At 35.8% G+C, this 17517-nt stretch overlaps 1 protein-coding gene across 4 annotated transcripts in view; it reads right to left on the bottom strand.

Moving 5' to 3' along the window:
* The window catches only part of LOC140157345 (uncharacterized), a 100430-nt gene that overhangs the window by 53888 nt on the left and 29025 nt on the right, over positions 1-17517 (bottom strand). For 2 of the 4 annotated variants that reach the window (XM_072180506.1, XM_072180507.1), the window contains 10 exons: positions 15726-15761; positions 11871-11906; positions 8472-8553; positions 7964-8058; positions 7239-7317; positions 6168-6268; positions 4888-5002; positions 3455-3510; positions 1403-1496; positions 714-763 (listed from right to left, as the gene is read on the bottom strand). In XM_072180506.1, the coding sequence (XP_072036607.1) occupies positions 714-763; positions 1403-1496; positions 3455-3510; positions 4888-5002; positions 6168-6268; positions 7239-7317; positions 7964-8058; positions 8472-8553; positions 11871-11906; positions 15726-15761 (744 nt within the window). The remainder of the gene's footprint in view (positions 1-713; positions 764-1402; positions 1497-3454; positions 3511-4887; positions 5003-6167; positions 6269-7238; positions 7318-7963; positions 8059-8471; positions 8554-11870; positions 11907-15725; positions 15762-17517) is intronic. The other 2 variants (XM_072180508.1, XM_072180509.1) reach the window with 1 other exon arrangement.

Here is a 17517-nt window from a genome sequence, read left to right as displayed (position 1 = left end):
TCTAGTCTCAAGGATTCAGAAAAAGTATATTTTGTCATATCTGTGATGTACCATTCTCAAGTTATAAGCAAAAAGGTCAAAGGTCAAATTTTGGGCTCCACGTGGAAAACTTCGAAAAAATGCTCCGATCTCCTTGAAAATGGTCTCAATGTGTTCGTCCTTTAAAAACACTCCAAAATAAGAATAGTTTGCCATATCTTGGATGTTTCGTTACCTAGGTAGCAGGGTAAAAGAGGTCATTGACCATTGAACTCTATTGACCCCGAGCTAGTTTTCGATGTTACGCATGTAATTAAACAACCTAAACAGTGCAAATATTCTTTAAATGAATTATGTTTGTAAGCCGAACAATTTGAGACCATTTTGGTTAAAATCAGACAATTTTCAGTTTTTGACCTCTGTTGAACACAACATTTGACCTTTGACCTTTTTGGTTATAACTCAAGAACCGTACATCACAGATATGGCAAACTATATTTTTCTGAATCCTTATGACTAGAGGAATAATTTGGTATAGTTTTTAAAATGATTGGAGCGATTTTGAAATTTGACCCTGTATGACCTTTTCCCGCCTAAAAACTATCTTTCCACCAAGTATATTTTAGTATACTTTTGTATGCTGTTCAGGGACATCTCTGACATTCATAGGAGTGAAAAAAATTCTGTTGCAATTAGTGGTGAGTCAAAACCCACTTTGACTGGACGACACTTACTTATTGTAGCAGCAAATGATGCTTCCTCCCATTCTCCGAAAAGACAAATGCTAAAAAAAGGAAACAAGGCAGTAATTTTTAATTCATATATAAAGATACCAGGCTGGCTTGTAAGGTATGCATGCATGCAAGTTATTTCTCCTTTTATGTGGTTTGGCTCTCAACTTGTCATATGCTTTCTATCTACATTTTACTATTGTGTTCTTATCTTTGGGGGGGGGGGGTTTATTTATTCGAGTGGTCAGTTTTGTGCTTCCTTTTCCACCCTTTCCTGTCAATAGTGCTCTAGCTCAGACATGCTTTGACCAAATTGGACCATTATTATGTTTTGATGGATCCAAGTTGTGATAATGTTGGATCCAAAACATAATAATGATAAAATTGGATGCTTTACGCCCAATATTTATTGGTCTCGCTATGAGTTGTAAAATATTGGACTCGACTACGTCTCGTCCAATATTTTAAAACTCATAGCTCGACCAATAAATATGGGCTCAACCGATCCAATTTTATATCAAACTTGGTCACAAGAGGTGTTGACCATGGCACATGAAAATTGTTTTGTTAGGCTTGATGCCAAAGTGGCATTTTAGCACATAACAAATAATAGGCTATAATATAAAACAGTGCAATTGTCAGGTGTCCCAAAAACTTTTATCAAGGCAATGTAGGTCATCAACAATGTTTACCTGTAGTGTGGTCCTTCTTGTGCGTAGGTTCCCAGTGGATAAAATGGTGCCACTCTATCACTGCATGATCCCGCAGATTCAATTAGATTACCAGCTGTAGGTAGGAAAACAATGATTTGGTTCAATTGTTTTATATTGCATTACAGTACAATTCTCGCGTTTCACAATACGATGCGCCTCCAGCGGTCGTTGGGTCAAGGCCAAAATCCGCAGTGCATCATGGGAAAATGTCGACATCCAAAGCCCACATAATACGAATACAATAATAATAATAATAATAATAATTTATTCTTATATAGCGCATTACATCAAAGACCACAAGGCGCTTTACAATTAAAACATGTGTACATAAAAACAAAATACCCATTGAATTATAAATATACATCATTAAGAAATAAGAAGCAAAGGAAATAGGCACACGATGAACATTGCACAAAAGGGATTGCACGGAAAAAATGCATGCAAAATGAGCAGAGAAACAACTAAGTGAAATGTTCAAAGTGACGGCATGAGCAATAAAGCAAAATAAGTTTAACCAAATAACAATTTTGTATAAACAACGGCAATATACTGCAAACAAATATCAGAGATGAAATTAGAATCATAAAACACAATTTTTTAAACCGCCAAGCTGTACACTACATTAATAACACGTGAGTAGAAAACAACAAAAATGAAAATGAAGTATACAGCGAGGCAATTAAACACATGATCAATTCAATGTAATATCAAAAATGGCAAGACACAAATCAAATTGAATATGAAAAATTCCAAACAAATGGATACTTTTAACGCAAACAACACCAAAAGTGGCGAAGCAAAACATATTTACACCAGGTATAATACTCAAATGAAAAGAGCAATCACGAGAACAACCAAGAAAATAACTTGAGTTATACGAGGTGTAGGCAGAATATTATGAGAAACATATTGCACACTTTTTTAAACATAATTAATAACCAAAATTGCACAATTATTAATAATACAATAATATCAAAATATCAACAAACAATACCTGAGTGGCGAAGCAAACACCATGTCCAGGAACATACATCATTATGGGTTTAAATGTCATTATAATGATGTTACATGCCAATGCACACTAAAACAACAATTTACAATTATAGTAGATCCATTTTCTATCTATTTATCAACATATTTATTATCACACTCGTGTGAAAATTCAATAGCAGCTAGAACGGCAATATCGACTCTGGAGTCAAAAATTTGACTGCCAAGAGCAACCGCTGGCGGCGCATCGTATTGTGAAACACGAGAATTACCGAATAGGGTGCAACTTGCTAAATAGGGTGCAATTTGCTAAAAAAAGTGTAAGAAACATAATGCAGTTTTAGTGCATGAGTTTGCAGGGAGGACCTCATTTCAGTAGCAAGATGGCGGATCCATGCAAAGGGTGAATTGCACAATTTCCCCCACCCCAAATATCACAATTTTCAGTGATTTTGGATCTCAGTAGATGTCTTGATGAAGGACAAGCCTAACCTTTTCTTTTGTGGGGGTGGTAGGGATGTCCTATGCCTGCACTAAATTCATTATGCCCACATTGGATTAATAATAACAAGCATGTAAAATAGGAAAAATTAGTAACAACATATGTGACGTGTCATGTCAAAAGCAGACACTTTTGGGCAGGTTATCAATTTCGAGGTTTTTACATATGTTAAATAAAGAGATATTTTGCTCCACAACGCCATTTTCCCCGATGAAATCGGACATTCCTAAGCAAAGATATTTAGTTCGTAAGCTATGGTATTATAAAATTGGAAATTGAGATATCGGCCTTTGAAAACATTATTGACAATGTTGAGGTAGGAAGTACCTTGAAAAATGTCTCAAAAAATTCAAGATGCCAGTTATATTCCGGTCTGAAACTCAGACAATATTTTTAACATTAATAACATCACCAATTCGCAACAAACCCAAATTGTTAAAAAATCACCCCGGGGCAGATTTTTGGCTATTTCTCCATTTATGATCCTGCCCAAAAGTGTCTGCTTTTGACATGACACGTCACATATTTTGTTGCCTTACCTGCATCACAATATGTATCATCCCTTTCACAATACCAACATCCATCCACACACACACTGTATACAAATATACAAGGATTGGTTCATCAAAACAACATACACTTTTTTGAATGAATCTATTTCTACATAAAACACAATATCTACTTGCAGTGAATCCTCTATATCATCTGGGAATCGTAAATTAAGGAAAGAATGAATTAATACTTGTCAACCAGATTAACTCTTCATACTGGTACCAACTGACTGCGAAGCCAGTGACGGCACCAAGAATTTTTTTTTGGGGGGGGGCATGGGGGAAGTGAATTTCAGGGGGGCAATATCTACAAATTTTATGCAAAATTGCCGCAAAAAGTGGAAATTTACCTAATTTGGGGCACTTTGCCTTAAAACTGGGGGGAACTGGGGGACAGGAAAAATATTGGGGGAGGCAAATGCCCCCTTGCCCCCCACCCCTGTAGTGCCACCACTGTACAAAGTACAGTATTATGAACTAGGGAGCAACCAAAAGCCATCTGGGTTTGGGCAAAACAACCATCCCCAAACTGTGGTGGAGGGGTTGGAAATGATCTTTCATGTGCCTGGGACAGAACTATCAGAACTTAACCTTGCCAAATGACATCACAAGGTGACATCATATACCAACTGAAGGTTATTGGAAATCAAAGAATTTAAGGTGGTACTACACCCCCTGATAAATTTTGCCACTAATTTTGCATTTTGCTAAAAAAATAACCACACATTGGTAACAAAAGTTACGTATATTATAGGGGCAAGAAATCCAATTACTTCACTGAAATTTCAGTGATTCAAGACAAGTGGTTCATTATATATGTTAAGAAATGAGGTACATTCTAGCGGTACCTCTTTTCGTATCATAAATAATGTACCGCTTGTCTTGAGTCACTGAAATTCCAGTGTAAAAACTGGATTCCTTGCCCCTATAATATACATAACTTTTGTTACCAGTGTGTTATTATTTTTTAACATCACAACCCAGCTGAATAATTAGGTGATTCTTTTGTTCAGTATCTGCTTGCAGAATGTGCTATTCCAGTTGAATACACCCCTATACTTTGATCAGTTCGTAATCGGTGGGAATTGTTAGGCTTTTACCACTATGCCAAAATGTTGGCTGGCGATAAGATTGATATAGTTGACCTGTATGGTCTATATTTTGCGTGTTAAAGAAAGTAGACAAAGTATAGGACTTCAATTAAAAACTTGTGATGCTTCTGGCGAGATTTCACAAGACAATTCTCAAAATAAAATATATTGATATTAATCAGCGATGTAATAAGGCCCGCCGATTACGAGCTGATCAACCTGTATGGAAGATATGACTTTAATCTTCCGCACAGGGAGTGTAGATTTCAAATGGAGCAACCCATTTTGGTGACTCCATTTGAAATTTTAGCTTCTTTTGGGACTACTTACCAGACTTCACAGCCCGGTCTTACCATCACATCTCCCATCAAGTAGGTATCACCATCAGCCATACAGGACTGAGGGTAAAGCACTGTAATATCATAGTCACTGGCTGGTGGGGCCTCTGTATCAAATGTAACAAAAATAATCAAGCATGAGAATACATTTCCATGCAAAATCAGAAAAATTCTGAAAAGCAGGAAAAAGTGGATTATGTGGCAAAAATGCTCCAAAACGGGCTAAAAACATAGAAATTTGGGCAACAAAACAGCAATTCCTGCTTAAGCAAGAAAATGCTCATGACTAAAAAACTGAAACTATAATATATCAGGTAATGAAAGTATAAAATATCTTCAGTGTGTTCTTTGTAAAAATCCTTCTGGGGGTCCTAGTATTTTACAGTGGCATATCAGGGTCTGTTGTCCGAAGGGCAAAGACAGAGAAATTCCTGATGGGCATCATTTGGTCCTGTGTTAGCGTGATAATTGCGCACTAAGCACAAAAGTTTTTTCAATTGGTCACAATTTTAGCCCAAAATGAAGATAAAATTTTGTGTTTACCAGGCCAATTGTCAACTTTACACTATTTTTGGCAAAAAATAAAGGTAAAATTGTATATTTACAGGGTCAATTTTCAATTTGACACTATTTAGGGGGGGTCTTTTGGAGTTGGCTTTAGGGGGGTTGAAATTTTCTTTGGGGGTTGAGTTTAAGCAAACCACCACATCTGAGGAAGTTCAACCCCCTACATACCGTACCAAGCTTCATTTCATAAACACTAAGGTATAGGACATTTTTTGTTTTAGCTATAGCCCCCTCTCCATAAGTATAATTAAAATTATATTTGTACTTGCTCAAGTAGCATTTGGTGTGAATCTTGTGACACAATTGCATGGGGTTCTTTTTATGAAGCCTTTAAGTGTCTACAATGCCCTAAAATGAGGCTATAGCACCCGATCCAGCCTTTTCTATTCTTTATCTCTATAGACTTTAAAAAAATGAAAAGGTCCATTAAAAAGAATCACATGTGCACAAAATGCCATTTGAGCAAAGCACATGCAATGCACTAGTTTACGAAAGGGGATATATAAATTCGCTCTGATGTATTGCATATCACTGGTATGTATGGTCTTTTCAAAAAATGTCCATATGTGAACCCCACTGCAACGACCCCCCCTGCATATCATCAGATGCTGTTAACAAGCTGGGTACAACATTGCTCTCTGTTCAATGATGATTTTCCATTCCTTAGAGAACTCAAAGGAAAACTCATTAGTGATCATCACATACCAATATTCTTGTGATTCAGTACGACATTGCACACTGCACTGATGTTTGTTGCGTCTTCATTGGCCTCGCATTTCCATTCATACTTGGCTGGGTTACAATTACTGAAATAGAAAAAGGTGACAAAATCTGGTAAATAAAACTGCCAGTGCATGAGAATCATATCTGTATTAACAGTGTCTTGTAAAAACTTAAATGTGATGTGATCAAGCAAAATCAGTTGGAACTTGGAAATATTGATTTTGAGATATAGCTAAACAAAGAAAATATATTTACTTTTGTTTCCTGTTGTTTTGGAAACTCTTTTAATTGCTCATATCTTTGGAACTGCAATCCCGGCCATAAGCCGTTCGAACACTTGTGTAAAAGTAGGATTGTTTTAACCAGTATTTTAGTTATACTTAACATACTGAAATTTAGCTTTCTTTGGTGTAAAGTCTGAACCCATTCCTACTACTACATCCCTCCCCCTTCCCCACCAATCAATGTTGTATGTCTCTAAGGGTGCATGGCCAACTACCAACATTGATCGGGGGAATGGGGGCATATTGGCAGTACTCATGTTAAGGTTTTCGAACAATTTTGACTGGGATTATGGTTGTTCAATTTTGATGGGGTTTTCTGCAAAATCCAGCTTTGTAAATGCTTTTCAGTATCCTATAAGAAACTTAAAATTTAATATTTCCGAGTTCCGACTGATTTTGCTTGATCGCATCACAAATTATTATCATTGTTCAACAGTCAACCAGCAGGTCACAGGTATATGTGTACATTCATATCAAAATGATACACTTGTTGGATGCTACATGTGTCTCATCTCACATAACAGTTATGAAAAAATACCAGACTCATCTCCGAAGTGGAGGTCACTTCAAATCATCCCAAGTCACCTTCACTTGAGATGAGTCTGGTATTTATTACTAGCTACTATGTAAAATGAGACACATGCAGCAGCCGACAAGTGCATCGTTTTGATATGGATGTACTCATATAGATGTACAGACAATCGGAGAGAGTTAAAATTAAATAAGGTGTTCTGATGTCCTTTACCGATATGATTAATCCATTACTTACCAGCTGCATTGATCATCTGGTCCCAATGGTATCTCATCAACATCTCTCTCACAAGGTGCATCAATTTGGAACCATATATCTGCGAATAGAAATAGAGAACATGCTACTTAATACCTCATTAATAGGTAATCATGAAGACATGGAGAGTTCAGATAGAAGTTTTTCAAACTTTTTAAGTTATAAGCCATAATGAACAATCTTTCGAAATGCATTTAGATATTTTTTTCAAACCCGATTATATTTTAATGTTTACATATGTCCCAACTAACACAGAATCTTTCAAATATGTCATGTTTGTAGAATAACAGATCAAATGCATTCCAGATTCGATTTTAAAATCTTTGAATCCCTCATCCATGTTGTATTTCTACCCCTAACATGTCATTGCATCCCTTTTAGTTCCCTTCCATCAAAAAAAAAAAAAAAAAAAAAAGCGCAGTGATTTATAGTGCGCTACGCACAGGCACAATGCCTAGACGTTGATCCACAAGCCTCAGCACACTTTACAGGTTGTTTCCATACTCGGATTCGCAGACATGAATTTTTTGCTGAGAAGTTATCACCAAGGATTTGTCAAATGATAAACTAACTTCATACTCCACCGCTTCTTGCAGTAAATCATTTATCACCAGGTTAGTATTGTTATTTTGTTTTCAGGGTGACAGTTATCGCAAAAAAAGTTGCGTACATCAAGTCAATCACAGCTGTGGATAAAACATACTCACCTCGGAGTTCCGCACACATTGTACTGGTACCAACAAGTTCACACTTGTATCGTCCTTGTGGACCGCGGCCTTTTTCTTCTGAAGGGAAACAGCCACTAAAAAATAAATAAAAAATAAATAATTCACCATAAACTTACATGTATCCAAAAGAAGCTACCCATTTCATCAGATATTAACATACACTCTTAGATAGCGAGAACCAATGAGATCCAATGCTAGAAAAATGCAAACATGCATTAATTGTGTGTAATGCACAGACGTGCACTCCACATACTTTGTGCAGTGCTTTCAGACGCATTCATTTTTCTTGTGGGTTAATGCATTTATATTTACTTGTATTTGCCAACATGTTATAAAAAAACATTTTTCTCTAGTGTATGAAATATTAGCTTATGTGTATCTCTTGTTGCTTGAGAAATTGTACAAAATAATGCACTTGTACTAAGATGTTGATGCGTCTAATGCAGTAACGGGCTTGTGTACTAAAAAACTGACATTGTGCTCTTACCAACTAAAACAAGGCATGTCTTCATAGCGCATGTCATCAGGAGTGCACCGTGAACCCAGTTCTTGAGGTAAGCCATCAAAGTCTGAATCAAAATCAGAAAATATCTAAGTATACAAAATTTAGGTTACACCATCCAACTCACAAATTATTACAAAAACAAAGTAAAACCTATCTTGACTTCCATTTTGGATGAACAGTTTTGATTCTGCCCCCCCTCCCGTTTTCAGATTTAATATTTTATACAGATCCTTTTCTCCTCCATACCCATGAAGTGAGTAATTTGTATGTTTTAAAAAAAATCTGGGCTTTATGGGCATTTTTTTTTCAGATGGTCAAAATACACACCTTGAAGACTGAAATGTCGATCAATAATGGACCAAAATGACGACCCTCTTCAACTGTTAACATTTTTTAACATTTCAACACATCAATTTGTATTACGTTACACATAAAAAAAATAGGTGTTGCATATGATAAACACTTAAACATGTTAATAGAGGTATTTTATCAACACTATAACAAGTTATGGTGATATCAATATGTTTAAATATTAACAAAAGTGTTAAAAAAATGATTTGTTAGAGTGTTAATAACTAAATAAGATACCTGTAGTAACATGTTAAAGTGTTATTCATATGCAATGCTTATTATACTTTTTTATGTGTAAGGTAATAAAAATGAACACTTGTTTTTACCGTATACAGCAAACTTTATGACAATATTCCATAATCAGGAATTAGCTGCTCATACTTGTAACTTACCATAGCATGGAAATTAAAATTGTAATGATAAAAAGAAAGATGTGTGACAGGAAGCACCATAAAAATAGTTTTAAAAAATCAAAGCAAGCATATAGTATCGCAGTAGGGTGTTATGAGTAAAGCCAGGATAGCTTGCCCATAACATCATTTTGTGCATGATCAGGGTACACTTTCCCGCCACCTAAATCTAACCATCATCACGGGCATTAGGCTATTCCATCTGAAAAACACACACTCTCTGAAAACTATCAAAATAATGACCAAATTAACTCAAATCCAAATGGATTATATAGACAATGCCTTAAACAATAGAAGTAGAAAGACCTGTGAAAAACACAAAATCACTGGTCATATATATTTTTCATCCCAATCTTTCACCTGCTTTAACCAGGCACTAGCATAATAGTACCCTTGCAATCCCTATTCGTTGATCGCACAGTCATCTCAAAACGAGATTCTAACCGCAAAGTGTGTGCTACGTGTGCGTACGCCTGTCAAATACATCCTTCAATTGCCGCACATGCTTTGCAAAAGCTTTCTGGCCCATTGCTAGAAAAGCACGAGAAATAAAAATGCACTTTTTGCGCGTGCGTTTGCAGGGAGGACCTCATTCTGGTAGCAAGATGGCGGATCCGTGCAAAGGGTGAATTGTGCTATTGACTGGTTAGGTGAAGATTAGGATGACATATAAGACCAGTGATTTTTTTTCACAGATCTTTTTGCTTCAATATTTTGAGAGCACTGTCCACGTAATGTGATTTGTTGATGTTGATCGACTGGAATTGAGAAAGCATCATTGCCATCTTCAACAGGGGTGTGAATTTCAAATGGAATAAATACATTGTATATTAAATTTAAAAGTACACACAGTATGTAATTTGCGGACAACATTTTGCTGCACAGCATGCCACTAATATGGATGCACAAAAAAATTAACATATGGACAGTGGGCTAGTGCACGTGCATGCAAAATGTGTAACTACTACATTTGTATAAAAGTGGAAATCCAAGATTTTCACGTAAGTGATTATTATTTCACCAATCGCTCCTGGGGTCCATTTCACAGAACTTTACAAAGCTTCGTAAATCTGGAAATTGTTCTCAACTTACGATGAGTCGTAAGTTCCATTTCACTAAACTTATTTATGAACTGTACCCTTCATAAGTAACAGAGATTTACTACAGTACATTCACACAGTATTGGGTATTCATAACTTTACGAAAGGTGCATTGAGTTACGAAGGGTTAAATGTTTAGTGAAATGGACCCCTGATTCATTAACCAAACCTTCCACCACCAAGCACAAAGAGCAAAGCGAGATCAATTTCTTATGCTAATCACCCTTTCCCTGGCTTCAACCTGCTTAAGGTGGATCACAGGCATTTTCTGAAAATTAGGAAATGATCTGAGCACATTTTATACAGATTAATAGAATAGGTCAAAGTACACTGATCAATGATATATTTTGTTTGAAGCAGATTGGACATACAGTTTTCATAATACATCAAATTTTATTTTTTTAAATCAATAATCAATATAGTTAAGGGGGTACTACACCCCTGGCCAATTTTGGGCCTATTTTTGCATTTTTCTCAAAAATTATAGCGCATTGGTGACAGGTAAGATATGTATATTATAGGGGCAAAGACGACAACTACTGCACTGAAAATTCAGCAACTCAAGGCAAGTAGTTATTGATTTATTGATCAAATATTGGTTTTCCCTCATTTTTGATTGTAACTCCACAACTGTTGTCTGTGTTGAAATAAAATTTCCAGTGCAGTAGTTGTAGTCCTTGCCCCTATAGTATACATATCTTACTTGTCACCAATGCGCTATAATTTTTGGAAAAAATGCAAAAATAGGCACAAAATTGGGCAGGGGTGTAGTACCCCCTTAATGAGCTAAAATACTGAATTTGAAAGCTTATGAAATGTAATTTTTGGCAATCTTTTGCTCAAATCAATGCATAAATGTTCAGGGTACTTTTATTTTACAGAATTTTGCTTTGAAACTTGGTCAGTGATTCTATATTGTCTATACCTGCCCTCTTACTTGCGTAATTATTTATCTAATTTGTATAAATGCATATTTACAATAATAGAGACCTTGCGAAATGAAGTTACTTTAACTTTAACTTTAACGTCTAGAGGATTATAGAGGATTATGTATTCAAAACAAGGTGGTTTTGAATACATAATCCTCTATAATCCTCTAGACGTTAAAGTTAAAGTTACTTCATTTCGCAAGGTCTCTATTAACTCAATTAACCTGTTTAAACATTCTGTTAAAAATATGCCCCATGATCCACCTTAATACAATTACAGGTTATTTAACCCCTTTCCAAGATGATTGTTGAGAATGAGAACAAAATGGATATGGTAACATTGTTGTATTAATTTCATATGATCCTTTCATGTAGGTGCATGTCCATTGTTATATTCTGTAATTATACTCCAAGTTTGAGTTTAGCTGCATGTATAACTTTGTTACTATTTGAAAGGTTTAGCTAGCTAACAACTTGATGACTCGGAACAATGATGATTACATTTGTATGCACAAACCCATAATTCCTGTTGGTTATGCATGTATAGCTGTATGGTACCAAAGTTTAATTGTCATGACAACAATCACTCACCTACAGCAGAACTTCCTCCCGATCCCGATTCCGATCCTGTTAGAAATGTTGGCAATTAAATGGCAGGGAACATAGGTAATGTACTGATTTTACAATACCATGAAATACTTGGGACCAGGGTTCCCGCTAGACTGAGTTTTGAGGTCTTTTTTTTTGCACAATAAAATTGTGACCCTATCTTTTTCACACTTTGAAGATTATGGGGTCCACCAAAATTGCCTAGCGCTTGTTATTTTGGGTTTGGAAAATTGGATTCTGTATCGGGGGTACACAGCACGTAAGTTCAATGGGGAGGTTCACAGCAAATAATATGGGTATTTTTTGCACAAAATTGCTCACAGGAAGGTCCTCCGGGCTGCTATTGGGCTCTTCTGGACCCCATAATTTGAGACTAAAACTTCAGAACCATTAAAGTAAGGTGAGCAAATCAAAAGTGATGTATAGCATATTTACCTATCTAACCCAACCCTTGCAATTTAGGTTTATGTCTGTTTCTGTACAATGTGTAAATAAATTTCTTATTATTATTGTTGGTTCAGGAACTTGTTATTTGTTTTTTGTCAAACCTGGGACTCATAAGTCTAGCGTAAGTGAAGTGCTAGTTAAAGTAATATTGTAACATTTCAATAAAAAATAGATTTGTGGTAAAACAAAGAAAATCAATATTCAATTTCAGTGTCTATGTTTGTTTGGTCTTTTTTTATGTTAAGTATATATCTAGGCATTAACAGCTGAAATCTAGGAGTACGAGATAACGCTGTACAGGTTTGTTGAAAATATCCGAAATTGGGAATTTTGGAACTGGATCCTCAAATCACTGAATTTAAGAGTCAATTGTGCAAGTGCTCTGGCATTATTATACTACTAACTACAAAATCATATGATGAAAGCAAGCAAAATAAGTTACTGGTCATGAAAATCCATATTTTTTTCAACTTGATCTCTCTGTCCAATCAATAGGCAAACCACAATAGAGGCTGTCAGCGTGACGTCATATGCTGTCATCTTGTGGGTACACGCTGCGATGGTCGTTCGATCTCCATGCGTGAACAGCAAAATCACTGCGTTGTTGCGTGATAACAGCTGCGTGCCAAGCTGTGCCCAGCGCATAGTGTCCGACGCATGAACACACAGAACATTTGTACCCACAAGATGGCGAAAGGCTGACGGCCTCTATAGGCTATTACAGTTAAAATCCATACACCCCCCTATGGAAGACATGTCCTTAATCTTTCACACAGGGAGAGTGAATTTCAAATGGGTGACTCCATTTGAAATCTACATCCCCTGTGTAGGAGATTAAGGTCATGTCTTCAATAATTCGCCAGCGAAGTGTTACATAACTCCCTGGTAACTGGATCACGCAACTTTTGGAATTGATAGTACATGCAATAGACTTTGTGTTGCGATCATTTTGATCTTGGTGCAGAACTCAAAAGCGTGATCATAGTGATTATCGGATTACACGTAACACTTCGCTGGCGAATAGGGATGTCAACTGGAATAGCACAATATGCTGAAAATCCCATCACAATTCATTATGTTACAACTCCTTTCAAATTCTAAGTAATTCTTCTTTACAGCTTAAATTCCCAGTGGTGTAATATCAGGGGAGGGGGCACAAAAAACAGATTTTTTAGTGCCCCCCTCGGAAGTTTGAACTTCTAGATCCATGCCTGGTTGGTACTATGGTTCCATCCTTAGATGAGATTATTGTTGTTATAAAAATATGAACATGGATCTGACCCGTTCTTTTGGTTGTAAACTCAAATTGATTTTTTAAAAATGACAAACAACTTGTTTTGCTTGTATTTTCACACACATTCCTCAATTTATAAACTTTATACATGTACATGTACTTTTATGCTAAGTACACAAGACTGAATATTTAGTTTCCCAAAAGCAATTTATTACATCCAATCTAAATTTTTTTTTTGTATTTTTTTTTTGAGCAACCAACATGATGGCAAATAGTCCTCAAATACTGAATTAAGTTCAATTTTTTGATGGAACGGGCTACTAATATTCATGTCCAATAGTTTTGTGCTGGTTTTATTTCCTAAACCGTGCAGTGTATCAGTTTTCGTCTAAATCTTCTAAAGTGCCTTTCTAAAAACTACAATATATGATTATATGCTTTTGTGATTTATGCTAAGTTTTACACAACATAATTGTCCAACCTCTCTTGTCTGGCCATGATGGGACTAATCATTGGCCGGATAAGTGAAAAATCTGGATAAGTGAATTATATGTTATTCTGCATTGACTGTCTGAAGAGCTAACATTGAGGCAGCAAAATGTTACTCAAAATGGGGTAATAACACTAAAAATTAATATGGTATTTTTAAGTTCTTGAAGATGTTCATCAGGACTGTTCATTACAAATTGATATTTGTAATTTCATACAACTAGTCCAAATATTTCCACTTACTTGCAGACGTTTCGGAAACTCACAGTTTCCTTTATCAATGCTATTGTTGCAGTGACGATCTGTGTACAGCAGATGATTTTTCTTCAGCTATCAGATCGTCAAAGATGTGACTCAAGTTGTATTGTCCCTCGTCTCTGTTTATGGACGATCTACTAGCTGAAGAAAAATCAACTGGCAGCTAGCTCGGTTGCTAAGCAGCAAAAATCATCTGCTGTACACAGATCGTCACTGCAATAATAGCATCGATAAAGGAAACTGAGTTTCCGAAACGTCTGCAAGTAAGTGGAAATATTTGGACTAGTTGTATGAAATTACAAATATTGGTACTTTTAAGTGTTGTATATAAAAAAAATTGCATGGTTGTCTTTCTAAATGCTTCAATGCATGAACTCAAACTCTCAAAAGCATTAAAAACATGTTTTTCTATTATGAAGATCACATGTCCAGATAACTACAGAGATACATATAAAAGAGGTTAGGAAAAAGGAGGTTGGACTGTATATTGCTAAAAAGTTTGCCCCGAAATTCTGCATGAAGCAGAATCTAACATCTAACTACCGGTATTTGTACAAAAAGGTTTTCACAAAGAGCTGAAAATAATGTGACATTAGGCACCATAAACTACATAGATATATATGATCCATTGTTTTTAATATGCACGATTGCACACATGCTGCAACCATGGCAACAATAAGCTCAATTAATACATATTGATCTGTTGTTGTAAAACAAAATGCATGAAATAGTAAGCTCAATTATAATCCTTGTAACAACTTTTTATAATTAATTGAAATAATGGGGAAAAACACCTTTTAATCATGTAGGTTTTTTTCCTAGGGGTATTATTAACACATATTACCATACGGGTATGCTACCCCATAAAGATTCCTGCTCCAAAAGAACCCTGATTTTTACCAAAATATAGTATACATGTACTTCATAGCCCCTTTTGAAAATTCATACTTCAATTTCAACTCATCTATTACAAGTTCAGAATGAGAGCCGCGCCCATCCGAACACCCGCAATGCCGCTTTTTCTTGGGGCAGAGCGGTCACTGAGGATGTGTTGTGTTTTATAGAATGCCATTGCAAAGCAGCCTAAACAAAACAGTGCTGAAAGACCCTTAATTTTGACAAAAAGACCCCACATTGTTCATTCATTCCTCTATTTCTGGCTTTTTCCAGGTGGTTTTCAACCAGAAAGACCTTTGATTTTGAAAGTTTGTAGCTCAGAAAGGCCCTTTGAATAGATTCAGGTTTGTTCTTTAAATACAACAATAATATTTCACTTGTCTTCAGAAAGACCCCCTTTTACCAATATTCCATCAGCTCCAAAAGACACCATGTTCAGTTCCGCTGGGCCCACCAAAAGTTATTAATGTGCCCACCCTCAAGTTTTTATGTTTACTATCTATAGTACATACCTGCTCCACTACCTCCACTCATTCCACCACTGGAGTCTGTGAGCAATAGAAAAGAGAATGATAACAAGAAATTAAAAAATATAATCACACACACACAACATTTCAATTCTATCAGCCTTAAATAATGTTCCATACAATGCAGGTTTAGGGCCAGGTACAAAGATTCAAATTACTGCACAGTTATAAATAAATTATGTGACCAGTCATATCATTAAAGAATCCATTTTACAGCATAAAGATCTATTTGAGATAATACTTTCATGTTTTAGTAGAATTTCATAATATAAGCTTTAGGCCAAAACATTTTGTGTGTTGCTCTCTGTGACCGACCCTAAAACACACACAAATCAGGTTGTTGTTTTTTTTCCTTCATTTTCAGCACAAAATTGAATGGGCTTTTTTTTTGAAAGAATTGTCAAAAATCACTATTCAACATACAGCAGTAAAATTGCACATAATTATGACCTCAGAATACGGCCTGTTTTCACAGCAGCAACATTTTTCAGAGATCTAATGAAATTACAATAAAAAAAGAAAAATCATATCAACCAACTACCCACCCTTGTTCCCATTTAGGGGCAACATTAAAAAAAATTTGTGTGGCCTTGTAATTATTGAGACAGCATTCGGTAATTTAATTGATCCAGCTCTGAAATAAATAATCAAAGTATTCAGATTTTGTAAGTGAAAATAGTGCATGCCCTTACCAAACATTCTGGTTAATTTAGCCTGAATCTAAACAGAAATTATTCTAAGACCAATATATTAACCAGAATATCAATTTCTGGTTAACAAATTAACCAGAATATCAATTCTGGTTATTTAATAAACAGAAATCATAAATTTCAGGCTAAAGTCTTAACTTGAAAAGTTTTCTGGCTAAGATATTTAGCCAGATTTTGTATTCTGGTTAAAACATTAACCAGAATCAAAAATATGGCTATATATTAGCCAGATTTGGTATTCTGGCTAATTATTTTTCAGGCTAATTATGGTCACATGATATTAGGTCAGAGGTCACCAACTGTAAGGAAGCAGCTAGACTACTGACAAGGCTCAGAAACTGCCACAACTTTTTGAAAAATTAACAGTTTAAAGGGTATTTTAGGGTCTTTTAACAGTGTCTAGTTGAAGGGGAACATACCAGCTATGCCTGTGGAAGGAAGATCAGCTGTTCGTAAGTTTCAAAGACATGTATTTTGTCATTCTTTTTCCCCAGGAAACATTGCCTAGAAAGGTTGTTGAATTCAGCAGACATGCATGCATTATTATGCATTAGTATCATTTATTTATAGTAATTATGTGGGTATACTGCAGGTTGATGCTGGTTGACCCAGGTGAAATGTGTTACTGATGTTGTTGGGGTGTTAATTATGCTGATGTCTTGGGGAGGTTGTACTTTGAAGTGGGAAGGGTTATTTAGCGAGTTCAAATATGGCGAGTTATCATTGGGAGAGTTCAAATAAGGTTGTCACATCATAGTGGTACGTTTGTATTGGTTTTAAAGTTGGGATGATTTGGTGGGCAATGTTGATATATTGGGGATGTTTCTACTTTGAAGTGGGGGGAGGGTGACAGGTCATTGGAGAGATTAAATGTGGTGAGTTTTCACCTTCACCAAATTTGAAGTGTTGTATTAACTTGGGGTGTGGTGTGTTCTGTTGATGCATAAATTGGGAGTGTTTGTACTTTGAAGTGGGAGGAGGGTCATTTGGAGAATTCAATGCACCAGGATGAGCAAGTTATCACCTACACCGAATTGAAAGAGTTATATCCGGGAGTTATATTTTGT

This window comes from Amphiura filiformis, chromosome 7 (assembly GCF_039555335.1).
Source record: "Amphiura filiformis chromosome 7, Afil_fr2py, whole genome shotgun sequence".
Taxonomy (NCBI): Eukaryota; Metazoa; Echinodermata; class Ophiuroidea; order Amphilepidida; family Amphiuridae; genus Amphiura; species Amphiura filiformis.
This window is presented reverse-complemented; position numbering and strand designations above follow the sequence as displayed.